The following is a 21320-nucleotide window of genomic DNA, read 5'->3' as shown; positions in this document are numbered from 1 at the left end:
ATCTTCTGTGGAAACATGCTCTATACACCTATATGGCACTTTTAATAAAAGACCACTTCCTGTGACTGACTCAAAATTTCAAAAGAGGTGAATGGGGGGGTGGGGGGTGAGAATCTGTTACTGTTTGGAAATGCATTTGGGATTTGTCTAATTCTAGATGGGGACCTAAGGCTCCCGAGCCACAGGGCAGAGGTCATGACTAAGGACGCAATTTACTGGAATTCTCCCCTGACCTTGATCCCATAACAGTTGCCTGGGTAAGGGCAAAATCCAAAGGCCTTTAAACAGGGTACAAGTTTCTCCTAATACAGATTAGGGAGAGGATCATTCAGCAGGACCTTGTTGCAGGATCACTAAAAACTTCAAACAAGGAGATTTACCTATTAGTCAATCTTATCATACATTCTTTCAGCAAACCTGCATATTTTACTGAAAAAGAGAGTCGCGACATCTGCAACACCTTGTTTAAGAATAATTATTATAAATATATTAATATTCTCCATCCCTTTAAGGGAAAGTGATAAAGGAGCTAGGGGCTCGGTGGGAGCTGTTCCTGGAAATCCCCCAGAACGTCAGCAAAAGTCTTGAAACGGAGGTGGGAGCGTTACAGTGGAGGACTATGGAGGGCGTCTGTAGTTGTGCCAAAGGAAAATAACCTTGCCAAGAAAAGAGTATACAAAACCTTGTTCACCAAAGCCTGGAACCCAAAGAGGTCCCCTCAAAGCTTTACACGGCGGAGAGAAACCTGCTTCCTCGAAGAGGAGAGAACTGAAGGCTGACGCACGTCCCAAGGGGCCAGGCGCCCCCTCCTTCCACTCCCATAACCTCTCCCTCCGTGCTCAAATCAGACAGGGGACCTGGAGCTGACCCACAGGCAATTCGGACCTCCTCCCCGAGACCGCCGCCACCGCCAGAACCACGCCGGCTCCCCAATCCTCCGCATATCGCAGGATGAAGCGAGAGCGCCGGGAGTCTCTCGGCTGGGTCTTCCACCCGCCCCGTCGCCGTGGTGACCGCCGGAGACACGCAGTCCCGCCCCTTCCTCACGACGTGGCCCCGCCCCCTTCAAACCCGGAAGCGCGAGGCCGGCGGCCGCTGAACTAACAATTCGGGAGGAGAGAGCGCGGCCGCCCAGGCTCGCTTGGCCGCGCGCCCCGCCCCCCGGAGGCCGGCCTCTCAGCGGGCCCCCACTGCTCTCTGCGCCTGCGGGGCGTGTGGGCTCTGGCCCGGGGGCCCCCACCCGGGCCCAGCCAACCCCACGGCCGGTGCCTGTACTGGAGGGAAGAGCCTCCTTGAGGAGGAGGGAAAGGGACGTGAGGGCGGACACGGCAGGTGAGGAGTGGAACCAGGCCCTGGGAAGTGGGGGTGTGGATGTGTGATGTGTATGGAGTTGCAGGTAGGTGTGTATGTAGTGTACGTGGCTGCCTCTGTCCGTGTCGCTTTGTGAGTGTGGACTCGAGTGGACCGGTGCGTGTGACCATGCACGTGATCTCCTGTCCCTCTGTATGTGTGTGTGTGTGTCTGAGGTCGAGTAGTACATGGGGGTGGTCGGTGTGCCTGTGACCCTGCCTTTGTGTGCTGTCATCGGTGGGACTGGGTGAGGGTGGGGGTCTTATGTGTGGGTCGCCTGCGGGTGGGGGGAGGGGGCTTGACCAGGGCATCCTCCTGTAGTCCCATTCTCTGGCTAGGCAGCTGCAGCCCAGGAACATGTTTTTCAGTTAACTTTGAAGAACTCTGTGCAGAGGCCAGTTATTTTGGAGATTGCACCTCAGCCTGAAAGTGACAGATGTCTTTGTCATTGCTGAGTATGGGCCAGGTGTGAGGCTTGTGAATGAGGGATGAGGAAAGTAGCAGGTCAGGAGTCTCACTTTTCCTCTTCTCCTTTTCCTGGGGAGTTTTAAGTTCTGCATTTATGCTGCTGCTTTGTCTCCACCTACAATGTTCTAGCTCCTGTTGGCACAAAGATTCAAGAGACTGAGGAGTAACTTAATAGCTGTGTGCAAATTTCCAAAAGCTTTTATACCAAGACAGAGCACAAGATGAGGTGTCACAGAAGAAATGTCAAGTAGGCAGCTTTTCCTCCCATGAAGTTTAGAAGATAATGGAATAAGTTCCTGAAGAAAAGAGGGATAAATCTTCCCCTGAAGAGATCTAAAAAAAGGATAGCTATGTCCTAGTGTGGTGAGGTCTGGAGACTTGCATTGAAAAGCCAATTGCATGGCCTAGAGACTCTTAGGTCCTCATATTTTGTTATTGCTGGTATTAATAATAATCACAGATTGTCCATATGTGGATCAAATACAGATTGAGATAAAGGATCAGAAACCTCTGACTAGTTAAGCTGGTTATGTGACTTAAACATTTGTAAAGGCGATTTCATTGACTATAAACTGGCAGGTTCTGTTGAAACCCTGAAGGATAAGTGCATATAATTCTTGGTGCATACTCACAGCTGGCAGTTTCATTGTTGAGCAGTACAAGGGCTGAGAGGACTGGGTATGCAAAGCACTCCCCAAGGAGGGGTTTCCTTAGGCAAGATTAAGGCTAATCTCTGCGGCCCTTTTCCCACCAGCATGAACAGGTGATTTCGTGAAGAATTGAATTGTGAGAGATCAAATCAGTGTTGAGCTCATGGTCCACATTCTTTCCTATTTAATGCTGACTGGTTTGGTCGCAATCTCAGTTAACCTTTTTTGCCACATACAGAATGTTTCTGTTGTGACTTGGAAAAGTATACCCCGTTAGTGGATGAAAGAGAGCTAGGAGAACAAAATTTCTTTTCATACTGCTCACAGCTGCTTTCCCTTTGCAGCACTGAGCTTTTTTTCTCTTCAACGTCAGTTGGTCAGATGCGACATTTGGTTTCTATCTGACCTTTCATGTACTGCCAAACTAGCACAAGTGTTAAAATCACTTGCCTCTACAAACATTTAGTCACAGTCGGGTGGAATCTCTCCATCCAGCAAGATTAGTTATAAAATGTTATAACACCAGGGTGGTTGTGAACAATACTGAGGACTGCGGTAAGGAACGTCTTTCTGTTTATTGCTATGGGAAGAAGTGGATGACAGTGAATTTGTGTGCCTGTGTATGATGTGTATTTCTGTTGTAGTTTGGTTTGTACATTGCAACTCATTCCAAACTATGAATGATTAATTTTATCCCAAGTTTGGCGAATCTAGAAGCAAACTTTCTGGCTTTAGTTAGCTAAGGTGCTTTATAAATCTATTGAGTAGATTTTATTTGCTAAACATGTTTTTGATATTTCCTCCTGTACAATAGAGTAATTGTTTATAGTAATGCAGTACTAGAAAATGTTGCCATTAGGCAGTAGTTAGATGATATAGGAATATTTCAAGTCTATCCAGATAGAAAATATTCCAGAATTAACTATATGTGCTAGTTGCTTTCAATTAAAAGTGATAACCAGCGTAGAGAAAGGTTATATAGTTCAAATGGCTTAGATTTTTTAACATGTTAATATTTGGTAAGAGAAAATGGATATGCAAAGAGTGACTTTCTTTATTTCAGTATAATAATAACTACATCTGTGCACACTGATTTTCAGCATAAGACTGGCTGATGATTTTCTTGGTGCTTGAGAGCAACTTATGATTTTAACAAACTTTTCTAAAAGTACCATCTTAGTCTTGAGAGAAGAGACCATTATTACAATGTCAAGGTTGTTAATCAAGTTTAATATTGGATGTCTACATTTGCCATCTCCTTAGGGTTCAGTTTAGTAACCCCCCAAAAGGTTAGAGGTAACAATTGAGACTGCTGAGTGCCTTTTGTTCTTGAGGGAGCAGATCTGGAGGGCGGGGGAGGAAGAGTTCCACTGGGTTTAGAATCCCCTGTTCCTGGCCGGTCCAGAGAAGCCCCTCTAAAAGGACAGCTCAGAGAAAGCCCAGGAGTTAAATCCTAGAGTCTCGAACTCATCCTAGCTCTCCCAGGAAATCCAGGCTTGCCCTGGGGTAGAGGGAAGGACGCAATGCAAGTATTTGAATCCTTCCAGACCAGTGGGTGGAAGTTCCTCATTTGGCAATAAGAATCTGCAAGAGGGAACTATAATTTCAGGTTCCTGTTATGACCTAACGTGGATGCCTGAGCAAAGAGGGGCAGCCTCTAAATTAAAGATACTCAGCCAGTCCAGTGCTCATAGGTGCCCGGGTTAGAAGGAACTCTAGGATTGCCTAGTTCAGTCTCCTTAGGACATAGTCATTCATTTAGTCAACAGATAATGCCTGCTGTGTGCCAAGCACTATTCTAGGCTTTGGGGAAACAGTGGTGAAACACTCATAGATGAGAAAACAAGCCCAAAGAGGATCTGTGACTTTTCCAAGGCCACAGAACTATAAAAGCTAAAAATCACTAATCTCATAACAAAAGACCACACGTTTCTTCTAAAGGTACATGTTATGTTTTGTTGCTATAGTGCCTTCAAGTCTATTCTGGTATCTTCTCACAGATCTTTCAGAGGACGTTATATCACTTTTAGTCACATCAGTATGAACAGCAAGTTTTCGTGTATTTTGCGTTAAGAACTATATGTGAGGTTCTGAAGTTATGTTCCACTAGAGTTAGATTGACGGCATTTTGTGAATTGATCAGGAAGCGGGCTTACATTAGCCCCTTTCTCTATTGTGGATTCTTCCCTATAGTTCTAGCAGACAGGAACATCTTTATTAAAATGGATTCTTAAGATATTGTCAAAGGTAGGTGATGGGACTGCAGTGTGGTATCATTTAACTAGGACAGGCAGTCTGGTGGCAGAAAAGACTGTCCCGTGTCTGGTCCTAGCTCTGCAGTAGCCATGGGATCTCGGGTAAGTCATTTAAATTTTCTAGACCAGATTCCTCTTCTGGAGGAACTAAGGGGGTTGGAATAATTGTCTCTCAGGGCCCCTTCCTGCTCTACGATGATAGGATTTCACCAAATTGTTTTCTGTAGTTTAAGAATATACCGACAAGGTAAAATAGCCCATTCCCTCAGTTTTACCTTTTAAAGTATTGTTGGTATAACTCGACCAGATTCTACATTTAGTTCTGATGTCAATATGAATTCTTGACATGAAATATCCCATGCTTTTGTTTCAGGGTTAACCTCCATTTCAGCTAATCATGGGAGAGATTAAAGTCTCTCCTGATTATAACTGGTTTAGAAGTACAGTTCCCCTTAAAAAGGTACGTGTGGTTTTATTATACCTCTTATTTGTAAAATCTCATATTGTTTTTGTGTGTGATTTAGATGTTATGGCTTAGCAGTGCTTAAGAGTAAAGGTTATTGCCAAGTGTTATGACTCTGTGGTGCAGAACATAAAGTTCACCGCTTGCCTGTCAAATACAGTCAACTTCTGAGACTCGTTCAAGGGTAAAAGCGAGTATAACTATACTCATTATTTTATAATTGCTTTTACATATTCAAGCAAGCAAGAACTCCTCTGTCTAGTTTGGTAGAAAGCTTCCTACAACAGCAACTATACCGTAAGTACAATCAGATTCTATTATAAAGCATTTTCCTTTTCCTCCGATTTAGGGTTTACAGTGAGTCACATTATAGATCCTCTGTTTGCAATGATAGACTCACTCTGCCATAGTCATCTTCTGGAAACTTCATTTGCCTGGGGTGTCGAAAAACCCCAAACACTTAGGTCAAAGTTTGACTACTGACTCTGAGTCCCAAATTAATCCCAAATATTTGGGGATCACACTAGACAAAGGCTGTTCAAGTCCCAGAGTAGTATCTTTGCTGATTCTCTCGTAGAAGTATTAGAGTAGTCTGATCTGAAGATCATCTAGGTCTCTGTTATAATCATTTTGTCAGGGTAGACAGCTGTGGAAGTATCATGCAAGTTTGGTTTAATTACAAAATTACCCTCTATATAGAACTTTGAGATACAATTCTCCAAGTGTAGACAGAATACCTGCTATATACCTGGCACTGTTGTAGGAAGTCCCCAGGTATCTTATTTAAATTCTTTTCAGCAGTTTAACATGGTAGATAATGGTGTGCCCATTTCACAGATGAGAAAACTGAGGTTCACAAAGTTTAGCATGTTAAAGGTCACACAGCCTGATAGAGTCTGGATTAAAATCAAATTAGTCTGCCTTCAAAGCCAGAAGTAGTTGGCTGCTTATCAAAGGGAGCCCCCCTTCCTTCTTGCTACCTGGGAAACTACTGCCCAGGTTAAATGACACTTGGCTCGTGGGGTCCATCTACCTTGTCCCATCCCCTCAAGTAACTCATGTGAGCTCCTCTTGATGAACTCATTCCCTCAGCAAACTGATCACCAGAGCCCAAACAACTCAAATTTATCTAAATATTCTTAGTACTAGGTATAGGAAGTAGTTTCATTGATGTAATTTTCTTCAGTTGTCAGATCACTTTGATCCACAAGTCATGATAAGTTTGCTTGAAATTTTGTGGTGCTAGATTTTAAATTATCAAGTAGATAGTGTGTCTTCTAAAGGAATTCTGACAAAATTGCCATTCAAAGAACTCTGAGAAAGCTGAAGTGATAAACAGCCTTTAAGTATTTATGGCTTAAATTCAGAACATGCTATGTCAGTTATATCTCAGTAAAACTGGGGGAGTGGGGGAGAGAACATGCCATTTTTGTTACTTTTCTTCCAAATTGGATTACTGAAATAATTTCCTAGAAAATTTTAGAGATCTGAATATCTTATCTCATATGAATTTTATTACTACAAGATTGGGATTTACTGTGTGCACTGTTAAAGGCCATTAAGAGATTTTTATCACAGTCATAGCAAAAAGAAACATGAAAGCAAAAATGGGAGTGGCAAAATACAGAGGGCAGAAACATGAGCATGAGCTATTACTGTGACCATCCGTGACCTGGGGAAGTCCCAAAGGACATTGTCAGGGCCCTCTGGACTCTGCCTTGCCCTTTTGTCTGCTCCAGTGACGTCAGTGACCCCAGTTAGTGTGCTGCCACCCACAGTGACACTGTGGGGCCCACAGCACTGCCAGCTAGGAGCTCTCAGAAAATAAAACCCGGAGACCTTTAGCCTTTTCATGTAAAAGTAGGATAAATATTGATCTGTATTGGCAAAAGTTCAAGCAGTTAATGTACTTTTCCAAATACCACCGAAAGTCAGCCAAAGAAAACAAAAATTAAACTATTAGGTAGTGAATAATACTAATGGCTAACACTTATTGAACACCCAATATCTGCCAAACTGTGCTGAGCACTGGGTTTGTCTTAGCTCATTTCATGCTCATCTTTTTCGCCTATTGGCTCCAGAACCACTAAATTAGGAAGATTTCTGATGACTTCCTCCTCCTCCTCACCCCCTTTTTCCAAAAAAGCCAGTTTTTCCCTGCACCCACTCCCCACACCTGACTTGAAACATTCCCCCAGAACAGTGACACCTACACCTGCCTCGTCCCTCCTCTCTAGCAGGCTAGAGGCTTGGTGTAGATCAGATTCCTGAAGCATCTCCTGAGTGGTACCATCTCTGCCCAGTTTCTCCCCAGAGCCTGGAGTCTCGTCTCCCCCTCACCTCCTCTGTTCATACTCTGACCCTGCTGATCCCAGCCACTCCTCTGGTTCAGCACTGGAGAATGACTCTGCAGATTGCCCTCCTCCTACACACACACACACAGCCAGAAGTGGGGGAAGAAATAAGATGCCATGTACAGAGTATACTGTTTAACGGTAAATAAAATAGACTTCGTATAATCGTGGGTAGGAAGGAAACTCAAAAACTGAAGGAAAAGGCAGCTCTTTGGATGAGTATAAAGGAGTTCCATGGAATATTTCCTTAGCACTAAAGAAGGAAAAGGAGTCCAAGGCAGTTCATTATACATGCTTGTCTGGCTTGATCCCCGGGTTATCTTGTAACAAACAAGGCAGTGGTATTAAAATTGTGTGTGAAATTATAGTGTGAAGTAAAATATAAAAACCAAATCCATAAGGTTTCCATTTTTTTCTTACAACTTTCCCTTAAGATTATCGTGGATGATGACGACAGTAAGATATGGTCGCTCTATGATGCAGGCCCCAGAAATATCAGGTGTCCTCTCATATTTCTGCCCCCCGTCAGTGGAACCGCAGATGTGTTTTTCCGGCAGATTTTGGCTTTGACTGGATGGGGTTACCGGGTTATAGCTGTAAGTATTATTGATTTAATATTAAAATTCAGGTCCACATTTTGTAGTTTTTTGTTCTTCTATAGTAATGAGCATGTTTTTTTATGGAGATAAGATATTGTTTTCCTGTTTTAAAATGTGAAATGAAGCCTTTTGAAGGAAAGAGGGATGTGTACACAGAGATGCAGAGGGGACACACCTCTGTTGGAAGACTTCTCTACGCCCGGCTTTTACATGCATTCTCTCCTTTAATTCTCCTCACAAGTCTGAATGGTAGGGAGCGTTGTCCTTGTTTATAGATGAGGGAACTGAAGTACAGGACTTTTTTTTTTTTCCGAGAAAGATTGGCCCTGAGCTAACAGCTGTGCCAGTCTTCCTCCATTTTGTATGTGGGTCGCCACCACAGCATGGCTGACAAGTGGTGTAGATCTGCACCCGAGAGCCCGGGCTGCTGAAGCAGAGCACACTGAACTTAACAACTACACTGTGGGGCCAGCCCCCAGGCCATTTTAGTGATCCCACAGGTCACACAGCCAGTAGGTGGGGGAGGGAGAAACAAGCTCAGTCTTCTGACTCCATTTCCGAGGGAGCTGAGGATGGAATGTTAGACAGCGAAGGAATCCGCTAACATCTAGGTGACTGAAAGCTTGCTTTAACGTAAGTCTTTGACAGTTGAGGTTCATCAGTTAGCTCATATCCTTAGCATTTGGTTAAGAAATTTTTGTTTCTAATTGTTATCTTATCTAAATCTAGTTTTGTATTGGCCATTCTTGAATCTCCTCCTCTGGGAGAAAGGTCTGGGAGGGGAAGGCGCTATTGCCTGTGACTCATGTTTTGGCATGCCTCAACTTGTAGCCACAATGGAGGTTGGTCTGCTAACTTCTGAGGAAAGAGAGACTCTTTGGCTTTGGAACTGGTGGTTGTTTCTGTGACCTGGAATATTAATATGTAAACGGTACTCTCTGTGGAAGTACTGCTGTTATTATACATTTTATTTACTGTCTAGAGGAGACAGTAATGTGGGCCAAATCTCTTCTCTTGGGAAGTAACTGCAAATTCTACTGAGGTTACCACCAACTGGAGCCACACAAAATACATCCCATACCTCTTCCTCCTGACATCCCTTCTCTTTCTTCAAAAAACTCGTTATTATTGGAGCCACCTGCTGCCTGCCCCAGGTCTCTTCTTCTCTATCTAAATTTCTCCAAATTCTTTAACCCTTCCTCCTATGGCATATTTGAGTTTCTGCAACATAATCCTCCCTTGTTCTAGGTTTTCAGTAATCTCTCTTCTTGGAAAGCATTACAGGAATGCAGGGTGGCACCTGCCCTTATCCCAGCCCTCTCCCCCCTAAAATGTGACAGTACCTTTCCTGGTGGCCACTGTTGATCAGCCAGGGAGGGAGAAACTGAGTGCCCCCAGGGGTCTGTTCTACTTTAGAGTGCTGTCAAAAGCTGACTGTGTTTATTGCTCTAAACTGGCAGGTCACCATAGCCTTGCCTTCTGGCTGCACATTTCTTCTTTGCCCTCAAGCTCCTTGATGTGGGCTTTCCCTATTTCATTAGCTAGATAATGAATCAAGAAAAGGCCAACAGTGTTTTCAAAATTACTTTATCCTTAAGATTTGAACAGAATGCCCAACCCCATGAGGTTTTGAAACTTACAAGATATTTGTTAGTATCTAGCAGTTAAAATGCACAGATCCTTTTTTCATTTAAATTTTTATTGAAATAATTGTAGATTCACATGAAGTTGTAAGAAATAATACAGAGAGTGATCCTTTTTGCACTTTGGCAGTTTCTCCCAATGGTAACATTTTGCAAAACTATTATACGATATCACAACCAAGATATTGATATTAACACAATCCACTGATCCTAGATTTCCCAGTTTTACTTGTACTCAATTATGTGTGTGTATGTATTAAGTTGTATACAGTTTTATCACCTATCTAGGAAACAAATATTTTTAAATTAAAGGCTTCATAAAAATATCATCTCCTTTCTTTTAGGTTATCATATGACTCAGATTTTCAAATTTTTCTCTCCTAGGGAGGGTCTGTTCTCCATTCTGTCTCAGAATAGTGGAATCTTATCCACAAATGGAATTTTAATAGTAAAAGTAACATATATCAAATCTGAAATTATCCCATAATTTACATGGCAGTGTCTATTCCAATGATTTGTCAATAACAAAATGAATCTAAGCACTTAAAACAACAAGCCTGTCAGGTGGGTTTTACATATGTTAAAGAGAGGGGGATTCTTAGGTGACAAGCCTGAGTCCCCTAAAAAGGAGTTAGTGATTTATATTTCTTTTTCCTCATAATCGTCAACATCAATAGGCTGCTTAGGGTCAAGCACCTGTCTTTTTGGGTCACAAAAGTACAAGAAATCAGAGGCCAGAACTTGGCCTAGTGTTAAGTTCAGCACACTCCACTTTGGTGGCCCAGGTTTGGTTCCCAGGTGCAGACCTACACCACTTGTCTGTCAGTGGCCCTTCTGTGGTGGCGGCTCACATACCAAAAAAAGAGGAAGATGGGGGCTGGCCTGGTGGCGTAGTAGTTAAGTTCACACACTCTGCTTCAGTGGCCCAGGCTTCGTAGGTTCGGTTCCTGGGCATGGACCTACACACCACTCATCAAGCTATGCTGTGGCAACATCCCACATAGAAAAAATGGAGGAAGATTGGCACAGATGTTAGCTCAAGGCCAATCTTCCTCACCGGGGGGGGGAAAAAAAAAAAGAGGAAGATTGTTGGCAGTGAGTGTTAGCTCAGGGCAGATCTTCCTCAGAAAAAAAAAAAGTACAAGAAATCAGATAGAATGACTAAGTCAACATAAGAGGAACAATTTTATTGAATACTCCCTTAAAGAAATGCTACCAAAAAGAAAGGGAACTCTCCTTAGAATGAATTTTATTTCTAGTTCTCCTGAGCCATAATTCAGAATGAAACTGGATTTAAAGGAAAACAGTATTTCTTTACTTGGATGGGTTCTGCTCCATTCACCCTTGAACCTCAGAATTTCTCAGCTATTTGGAAAGGAAATTGATGTGAGCTGAAATTGTTATTCACATAGTATCACTAGAGTGTGCTTTCTTTTTGTTCTTTTTTAATTGGTCAGTTAGGCAAAATGTGAATTATGAAGTTTAGGAGATGGTGAGAGCTAATTTTCACATATTTTGAATAAGGAGCAGAGCTTGAACAAATGAGAAATGCTGTTACGTGAGTCCTAAGTTTTTCATATATATATGTATGAGTTGCATTTTACCTTTAGTTTTTAAAATAAATTAAAAATTATTATTATTATTTCAGTTGCAGTATCCAGTTTATTGGGACCATCTTGAATTCTGTGATGGATTCAGAAAGCTTTTAGACCATTTACAATTGGATAAAGTGAGTACCCTGAAATTAATTACTTGCATGTGATTTTAATGCAGCATTTACATTGTAAAGCCTGGTGTTGTCTTTTATTTTTTAATAACAGCTCTTTCAAGATATAACTTATATATCATACAATTTACCCTTTTAAAGTATATAATTCAATGGTTTTTAGTATAGTCACAGATATGTGCAACCATCACCACAGTCAATTTTAGAACATTTTTCACCCCGTAAAGAAACCCCATACTCACTAGCAATTATCTTCACCCTTCCTGCCCCCAGCCCTGGCAACCTAATCTACTTTCTGTATCTATGGATTTGCCTATTCTGGGATATTTTACATAAATGGAATCATACAATATGTGGTCTTCTGTGACTGGCTTTTTTTCACTTAACATATCATTTTCAAGGTTCATCCATGTTGTACCATACATCAGTACTTCATTCCTTGTTATTGTGAAATAATATCCCATTGTATGGATATAGCACATTTTATTTATGCAGTCATCAGTCGATGCACATTTGGATTGTTTCCATTGTTTATCTATTATGAATAATGCTGCTGTGAACATTCGTGTACAGGTTTTCTGTAAACATGTTTTCAGTTCTCTTGGGTATGCACCTAGCAGTGGAATTACTGAATCATAGTTTTCTTAAACATAAACAACTATGTTTCTTAAACATAAACAACTAAACATAAACAACTAACATAAACATAAACAACATTTTGTTTTCTAATGTATTCTGTGAATAATATTTTTTTAACTTGTATAATTTGTATGCACAGTTGTATTGTTTTCTTGACAGAGTATATAAATTGCATTTAAATACAATATTTCCTAAGTTTCTAACTGCTGTAGAACCATCATGTACCATGTAACGACATTTCACTCAGTGACAGACCCCATATATGACTGTGGTCCCATAAGATTAGTACCGTATAGCCTAGGTGTGTAGTAGGCTATACCATTGTGTAAGTACACTGTGTGATGTTCGCGTGACGAAATCGTCTAGTGACACATTTCTCAGAATGTATTTCTTTCATTAAGTGATGCATGACTATTACAGTCTAATGGCTAGTGATGACATTATATTCTGTGGTTGGTGATAATTAAAACAACTTTTTTTGGACACTTATGTTCAGGATTGATCGTTGTTTTAGGATCCTCCTTGTGTTTGTTTACAATTAGGTTCATCTTTTTGGGGCTTCTTTGGGAGGCTTTCTGGCCCAGAAATTTGCCGAATATACTCACAAATCTCCCAGAGTCCATTCCCTCATCCTCTGCAATTCCTTCAGTGACACCTCTATCTTTAACCAAACTTGGACTGCAAACAGGTAAGAATGTAAACATTCAGCTAAAGTAATTATTATTTTTGTTCAGTGGAATTTTTTTGTGTGTGTGAGGAAGATCAGCCCTGGGCTAACATCTGCCAGTCCTCCTCATTTTTGCTGAGGAAGACTGGCCCTGGGCTAACATCCGTGCCCATCTTCCTCCACTTTATATGGGACGCCGCCACAGCATGACTTGCCAAGCGGTGCGTCGGTGCGCGCCCGGCATGCGAACCGGCAAACCCCAGGCCACCACAGCAGAGCGCGTGCACTTAACCACTTGCGCCACCGGGCCAGCCCCTGTTCAGTGGAATTTTGAAAATGTTGGTTTTGGGGTTTTTCAGTGTCCTAGGGAGGGAATGGGTCATATTTACTTCTGTCTTCTGAAACTGCCCAGCTTTTAAAATTAGAAGCAATCAGCTTTGCAAAAGAAAAGAATTGAATGTACTCTAAATTCAACTATTTCCATTACTCTAAATTATTGTTTAGCATTGTTTAATATACATTCATATGCTTTTACAGTTTCTGTTCAGTGCATATATACCTAATATTATGTTCTGCCTTTTCCACTTATTATTTTGTGTAAACAGTTCTGTGTATTGACTGACAACAGTTTCTTTAGGCGTTTGGCCGCTCCCTATTTTCCTCATGTTCTACTGTAAATCTTTGTACTAATTACTTTTTTCTTTCCCTTTCTGGGTTATATCCTTGAGATATGTTCCCCAAAATGGAGAGACTAGAGCATTTAGTCTGTCAGCAAATGTTCTGTACATCATGACACTTAATGTTAGTCTGGTTTTCAGAATGATGGAAATGGTGTAATGCTTTGTGGGGCAACCAGTGGGGTACCTGCTTCCTCTGAGCCATCCCTTGGATGATTTTGTCATTTTAATTAGTTTGATAGGTATCTTGTGGTACCTTAAAGCTGACTTAATGTGCATTTCTTTCATTGCTAGCAAGACTAGGCTCTACCATAAAAAAAGCTAAACATACTATGTGATCAGGTTGGTTTTCACATTGTTTTCATATCTACTTAAGATTATACTCTGATATTTTTAAAAACTTTTCCTGATACTATCTCAGTAGTTTACTCAGCATTCATGCAGCAATTTCTTGTATACATTAGCTACGAATACTTCATGTCCAGATGATGCACTGAAGCTCATCAATTGTTTTTGATGATTTTTCATGTTGTTTTAATTGTCAGAAGCCAAGACTGTCCCCACTTTGTGCTTTTGCATATCAGCTACTTTTTATCAAATATCTGAGTGCTTACTATGTGCGACACACTGAGGCTACAGAGGGGAGGAAAGCCAACACAGTCCACCCCTCACAGAGCATACTCAGGCATCGTGCCTTTGGAAGAGAAGAAAACTATTGGGGGGCAGAGTGGAGAATTTAGAAAGGTAACTGAAAGCTGGCCGACTGGTCCTTGAGAGGGAAGCTCAACTTCCAACAAGCCATTCCATTGAGAATATGCATCAGAAGGTGGTCTGCACCTTTTATACGTCATTTTCAGTATAGGTTTAGAGAAATTAGTGTTTACCCTATATAATGGCTTTCAACGTTTTTAATTAATAGAATAAATATCAACTAAAAATCACATATAGAAATCCATAAAGATGGAATTGCCTTGAATTAGCCCAGTTGAATCTAAGAGCAGCACACTTTGGGAGGTATAATAACTCTTTCATTTTCCTATTTTGAAATCTGTTTTGAAATGTCAGTCAATCAAAAGGTGATGTAAACCTGAAGCTTGATAATCTTAAGTTTTCAGTTTCCAAAGGAAATAGTTTAGCCATTGGAAATAAGGCCAATTAGGGGGAAAAAAATCTTGGGTTCATCACAATGCCTACCTTGGTAAAGGTATTTTGACATATCGCTTATAATTATTCCAAATCCTCAAATAAAAGTTTAATCATATTAAGCTATAACTCTTTGGGAGCTTGCAGAAGATGCTGAGCTCTTTGAAAGAAGGAACTAGGTCCTTTTTTCTCTAGATCCTAAGTTCCCAGCTAATACAAAGCTTCAATGTTGAATGAATATTTGCCATTTTTGTGTAGTCTTGGAAATTTAAATCAAGTCTTTGTTTTACAGCTTTTGGCTGATGCCATCATTTATGCTCAAAAAAATAGTTCTTGGCAACTTTTCATCTGGCCCAGTGGACCCTATGATGGCTGATGCCATTGATTTCATGGTGGACAGGGTAAGGATCATGGCATTGGGGTGGGGACACCTTGTACTGAGAATTTTCATGTCTTCTTGGTTCCTGATGAGATATCTGTCTCATTGAGTATGTATTAGAGGTGCTTGTTAAGCAGTCTTCCATATTAACTTGAATACATCCAAACAGATATTACTGCTGGTAAGTAATCAGAATCACTTGGGGGAACTTTTAAAAATAAAGATTCCAAGGCCTTGCACTAGACCATCGAATGGGAATCCCTGGGCTTGGGGTCTGGGAATCTGCATTTTTACTCCACTGCCCCCTCCTCCCCCTCCCGCAGATGAAGGTGATGTAGCAGGTCTGTAGCCTTGCATTTAGGAACTACTGGGCTAGATGATCTTTCTGAGGTCTCTTCCAGCAGTAAGATCTCTTAAACGTTTATCTGTCACCTTTGAGCTGCAGGAATTGGCCTGCTGCCCACAGGCACCTGGTTGTTGAGGCAGTTCAGGTTGAGGGCTACAGAATGCCAGGTTCCCAGAACAGAAAAATGCCACCACCTGAGAGGCCCAGTGTACAACCTCTCAGTACATTGCATTTCCTCATTGGTGACCTTTCTGGCCCCACAACACATAGTACCACCTTTATAAGCACAAATATTATCTGTGGAATTAATGTAAATGTGAAAAACAAAATTAACTCAAAAACTTTACCTGTGTGTCTTCCTGCAGCTGGAAAGTTTGGGACAGAGTGAACTGGCTTCAAGACTTACCCTGAATTGTCAAAATTCATATGTGGAACCTCATAAAATTCGAGACATCCCTGTAACCATTATGGATGTAAGCTTCCTTTCTAAATGTATATATGTCAAGATCCTCCTCATAATTATTTTAGAATTTTTCACTCTGCCTCTTCAAATGCTGCCTTGGGTTTTTGTGTTTTTTTACCCACCCCCAGCCTTCTCAATTCCAAAACAATCTGCTTATTACTTATCCTGTATTTTTCCTGGCAGGAATAACACCATTGAAATCAGAATAAATTTAAGCAAACATGGTAATCCTTACCCATTTGGGTGTATTTTTGCTATTCTTACCAATAGATATTGCACTTTTAGCTATTACACCTCTGGGCAGCAAAGAGAAGGGGCCTCATGAGGGCAGAGTATCAAGAATTGCATAAAGTCTAATTAGCACAAAAGCTTGCTTCCTATGTTCTTCAGTTGTAGTAAACTTTACATGACAAAATTTACCATTTTGAAATGTACAGTTTAGTGGCATTAAGTGCATTCACAATGTCGTGCAACCATTACCATTATCCATTTCCAGAACTTTTTCATCATCCCAAACTGAAACTCTGTACATTAAACAGTAACTCCCCATTCCCCCCTCCTCCCAGCCCCTGGTAACCAACATTATACTTTGTGTCTCTGTGTATCTGACCATTCCATATTCCTCATTTAGGTGGAATCATATAACACTTGTCCTTTTGTGTCTGGTTTATTTCACTCAGTATAATGTCTTCAAAGCTCACCCATGTTGTAGCATGTATTAGAATGTCATTCCTTTTTAAGGCTGAATAATATCCCATTGTATGTATAGACCACATTTTGTTTATCCATTCATCTGTTGATGGACATTTGGGTTGTTTCCACCTTTTGGCTATTGTGAATAATGCTACTATGAGCATTAGTGTATAAATAGCTGTTTGTGTCCCTCCTTCCAATTTTCGGGGGTATATACCCAGAAGTAGAATTGCTGGGTCATCTAGCAGTTCTATGTTTAACTTTTTGAGGAACCATGATATCCTGTTCCACAGTGGCTGCTCCATTTTACATTCCTACCAGCAATGCACAAGGGTTTCAGTTGTTCCATATCCTCACCAACACTTGTTATTTTCTGTTTTTTTATAATGGCCATCCTAATGGATGTAAAGTGGTATTTCATTGTGGGGTTTTTTTGTGTGTGTGTGAGGAAGATCAGCCCTGAGCTAATATCTGATGCCAATCCTCCTCTTTTTGCTGAGGAAGATTGGCCCTGGGCCAACATCTGTGCCCATCTTCCTCCACTTTATATGGGACGCCGCCACAGCATGGCTTGACAAGGATGCGTTGGTGCGCGCCCGGGATCCAAACTGGCGAACCCCGGGCCGCCGCAGCGTAGCGCGCGCACTTAAGTGCTTGCGCCACCAGGCCGGCCCCAACGTGGTATTTTTAAGAATTGATTTTTTTTCAGGAAATTTTCCGTTACAAATTATATATAAACAATAACTTCTTATCATTCTCCGTTATAATTGCTACAGTCTAACATTTACCATGACACAGAGCAAGCTTTTCAATACTCTTGGTGAAATATTTGGTTCTCACAGTGCATTTGCTCTGCCTGCCCATCTTTCAAAGCTGTGCTTACCACTTAGGTACGTGCTCACTGAACACTGTCTATAAGCTTTAGCAAGTCAGAGATGCATTAAAGAAAAATTTTATTTTTTTACTTTTAAATTACTTTTTGAAAAACTTTTTTGCATGTGTGTATGGTGTATAAACATAAATTTGTCTGGGCATTGAAAGAGATCTAGATTCATACACTCTGGACTACTACAGTGGCTCCCCCAGGAAAGGATCTGGACTTTTTATCTCATACTCTTTACATTTGGGGGGGATTTTTTTTCAGTGAGCATATATTACTTATGTAATTGTTTTTAACTAATAATAAAATTAAAAAGTTCTTTTGGGATTTCATGATCTTTTTAAAATTAATTGGCCTTTTTGATAATTGTTTACTATTAATATTCTGTTAATTTGGTTAGCTATGTTTGAGGAAAAAGGAAGTGTACAGTAGAATTTTTTTGCCCAAAGAATGCAAGAGACATTTGGCAGCACAGTCTAAGTCTTGCATTGGAGTTAGCGTCACCAGGCATTAGCAAGAGTGGGTGGCCTGGGCTGCACAGGGGTTCAGTGGTGTCTTCAGGAGAAAGGAATGCTTGGAGTAGCACTTTACACAATGTGAAAAGAACATATTAAGATACAAGTAGGTTTCAGCCTTGTGTTTTCTTAAAGGTGTTTGACCAGAGTGCACTTTCAACCGAAGCTAAAGAAGAAATGTACAAACTGTATCCTAATGCCAGGAGGGCTCACCTTAAAACAGGAGGCAATTTCCCATACCTGTGCAGAAGTGCAGAGGTGAATCTTTATGTACAGGTAAGTCCCAGCCTGGAACCCAGAGCACTTTGAACCCAAAGTGTATGGTTTGAAACATAAAGCTTTTTTCTTTTTTTTTTTTTGATGGTGGAGTAAGAGAACTACAGAATTCTCTGTAGGAATGAGGTATTGACTCAATAAGGGTGGTTTACATTAATAATTTATAGGAGAAGTCAGGCAAGTGTATTAGAGACACACAGGCGACTCTCTGCCCACCTTCCTTCTTCTGAGAGCAGCAGGCCTGCCTCCACACGCTGAAGTAGCCACATGGTATGACGTGACCTTTCCTCCCAGACACAATAAATTCAGTCACAGCGGGACTCTGGACCTCAATGGGGTCAATCTGAGTTCCATGAAGCAACTTCTTGCCCTATGTTTAATTCATTAAAAAAACATAAAAACTAACAAACACCACCTCTTCACCCTCTATCTCAATGGATGTTAGAATAGGGGTGAGAAATGATTGCTTTGGCAATTTGGCAAGAAGTATCAAGAACCTTAAAAAACCAGTCACATTCTTTGATCCTGTCATCTGCTTGTGGCAGTGGACCTAAGGGGAGGATCCTAAATACAGAAAAACTTGATACCCAGAGACACTCATCACGGTGTTAGAAGAGCAGAGGATGAGAAGGACCTAACTCGCAGCAGCAGAGGGGAAGGGTGAACACCTACTCGTAGAGCAGCATGCTGCCATTTAAGACGTTTATGAAGAGTTTGTAGGAACTTGGAGAGCCTGGTTACATATTAAGTGAGGAACAAAGCTCCCAAATTGTGGGTTAAAAAATCCTTTGACTTTTCTGTGTTTTCCAATTTTTCTCTAATTAGTGTGTATTACACTGTAATTTTAGAAGTAAAAGACATTTATATACCATGGTGATGTTTGAAATAAAGATTCTGCATTCCTACAGATACATTTGCTACAATTCCATGGAACCAAATATGCGGCCATTGACCCATCGATGGTCAGTGCCGAGGAACTCGAGGTGCAGAAAGGCAACCTCAGCATCAGTCAGGAGGAGCAATAGCTGCGGCTTCGGCTGTTCATGATGGGCTATGCAGCGTGTTCTTGTACAATCAGTGACGTCAGCGCCCGCCAGCCAGCCTCTCTGTTGGGTTTGTCAGGTTCACCGGTTATCACTGTGTTTGGAAACAGGACTGATTGTCATCTTCGTGACAGGCAGCAGCTCTTCTAAGCCAGTGTAACTGTTCCCTCTTCAGTTTTTTTAGCTTTTGAAGTTAAAGAAGTACTTTTGAAGACTCCCATTTTAAGAATTGTGAAAATTTTGCTACCAGAAGTCTTCACCACTGTGTTCTTAAGTGAATGTTAATTTCTGAGGTTTGGGATTTTGTGGGGTTTTTTTCCTTTTCTTTCCTCTCTTCCTTTCTTTCTTTTTATGTTATTTGCTGTAAATGCTGCACATCCAGATTGTGTATCAGAAGGACATTGGTTATTGTTCTGCTTTCTTGGTTATAACCATTATCAGAGTGCCAAGGCTGTCACCCCACCGTTTGCTCTCCTGAAAATCAACTACTTCTAATTTCCAGTTAAGCAAATCGTTTTCAGTTTTAGCTGTTGTCTTTCTAGCCATTACAGTCATTTGGAATAAAAATTCAATTTCAGTGAGTGGCTTTTGTGATTATTGTAGCTGCCCAACTGGGCTACATAGACATAGGACTTTCTGAGAAGCAGACCATGGTGGTGTTTGCCAATTCGCTGTGACTTTAGGTCAGTTACTTAATCTCTCTAAAGCGCAGTTTGCTTATTGTAAAATAACAGTAGCTATCATTTATTGAGCTGCTACTATGTGCCTGGTACTTTTCATACCTTCTTTTTTCGTCCTCAGGAAAATTTTAAACACACATAAAGTAGAGAAAATAGTATAATGAACTATGTCCCCACTACCTAGCTTCAGAAATTACCAACTCATGGACAGTCTTGTTTCATCTCATACCCCACCCTCCCTTCTTCCACACATACTCCCATCACTGGATGATTTTAAAGCAATTTCTGATACCATATCATTTCATCTGTAAATGTTTTTATAGGTACCTTCAAGAGATAAAAATAACCGTAACACCATCATCACACTTAAAAATTCACCACTAATTGCTTCATATCATCTAATGCCCAGTCAGTGTTCCCATTCATGATTATCTCACAAATGTCCTTTATAGTTGTTCTAATCAGCTTCCATACAAAGTTCATACTTTGTATTTGATTGAAATGCCTCTTAAGTCTCTCTTAAACTGTAAGTTCCTCCTCCCTCTGTTTTTTTTTCTTGCCATTTATTTGTTGAAGAAACAGGCTCATACGCCCTATAGTATTCCCCATAGTCTGGATTTGGCTGATTACAGCCTCGAGACATCCTTTAACTTGTTTCTCCGTCCCGGGTATTTCCAGTAAACTGGTAGTTACATCTAGAGGTTTGATCAGGTTCAAGCTCAGTCTTTTTGGCAGGAACACTTCATAGGTGGAGCTGTGTGCTTCCCGTTGTGTCACCTCGGGAGGCACATAACGTCTGGTTGTCTCTTAGTTGTTAAGGTTGCTCATTGGGTTCAGGTGCTGTCAGCTTGAGGTGGTCATGGGAAAATTCCCCTGATGGTTTGGCTGCCACTGCTGATCACTGCACAAATGCATCCTTTCATTAGGAGTTGCAGTGACAATACTCTTGCATAGTATTGTCAATAGTATTGCAGTGACAATACTCTTAATTTTTATCATTCCTTCTGCATTTATTAACTGGAGTTTGCTGATTAAAAAACAAAACACAACTTTCCCTCGTCAACTGTTTGGTTTCTCTGAGGTACAGTTTAAACAAGAAACTCAGCATCGATGCTTCTTTCCCTGTAAGTTTTCAGAATATTGAGTTCACCATACTTTTTCAGATTTTATCCCCACCACGACCCTGAAAACCCATGTCACAGGTGAGGTCACAGAGGGAGAGGTCAAGAGACTTGCTCAGCATCACAGAGTAAAGGGTGGAACTGGGATGCCAACTTGGGTCTGACTGTCCCTAAAGCCAGTGATCTTTCCACAAAGGCCACTGTCTTCTCTGACTACCTTGTGACTTGACAACTGTCACAAGTTATGGAAGCACTTGGTAAACCATGAAGGTAGGGCTTGACATTTTTGA

The 21320-nt window shown here is 41.1% G+C and overlaps 1 protein-coding gene across 1 annotated transcript; it reads left to right on the top strand.

The window, feature by feature from the left end:
- Positions 1–1141: 1141 nt before the first annotated feature.
- Positions 1142–19810, top strand: SPG21 (SPG21 abhydrolase domain containing, maspardin). The gene is made up of 9 exons (XM_058541838.1): positions 1142–1332; positions 5097–5183; positions 7975–8136; positions 11431–11511; positions 12690–12835; positions 14927–15035; positions 15725–15832; positions 18046–18186; positions 19095–19810. Exons 2-9 carry the CDS (start codon positions 5121–5123, stop codon positions 19209–19211), a joined length of 927 nt encoding a protein of 308 aa, XP_058397821.1. The 5' UTR covers positions 1142–1332; positions 5097–5120; the 3' UTR covers positions 19212–19810.
- The last annotated feature ends 1510 nt before the right edge of the window (positions 19811–21320 follow it).

Source organism: Diceros bicornis, chromosome 5, assembly GCF_020826845.1.
Source record: "Diceros bicornis minor isolate mBicDic1 chromosome 5, mDicBic1.mat.cur, whole genome shotgun sequence".
NCBI classification, from domain to species: domain Eukaryota; kingdom Metazoa; phylum Chordata; class Mammalia; order Perissodactyla; family Rhinocerotidae; genus Diceros; species Diceros bicornis.
The sequence above is the reverse complement of the archived record's forward strand: the minus strand, read 5'-3'. Positions and strand labels throughout refer to the sequence as shown.

Excerpts from the sequence above, each read along its gene's own strand:
- SPG21 (XM_058541838.1), top strand. The coding sequence starts at position 5,121 with ATGGGAGAGATTAAAGTCTCTCCTGATTATAACTGGTTTAGAAGTACA. Across the intron at positions 15,036-15,724 it reads TTGATTTCATGGTGGACAGG|CTGGAAAGTTTGGGACAGAG; the intron begins GTAAGGATCATG and ends GTCTTCCTGCAG. Across the intron at positions 18,187-19,094 it reads AGGTGAATCTTTATGTACAG|ATACATTTGCTACAATTCCA; the intron begins GTAAGTCCCAGC and ends GCATTCCTACAG.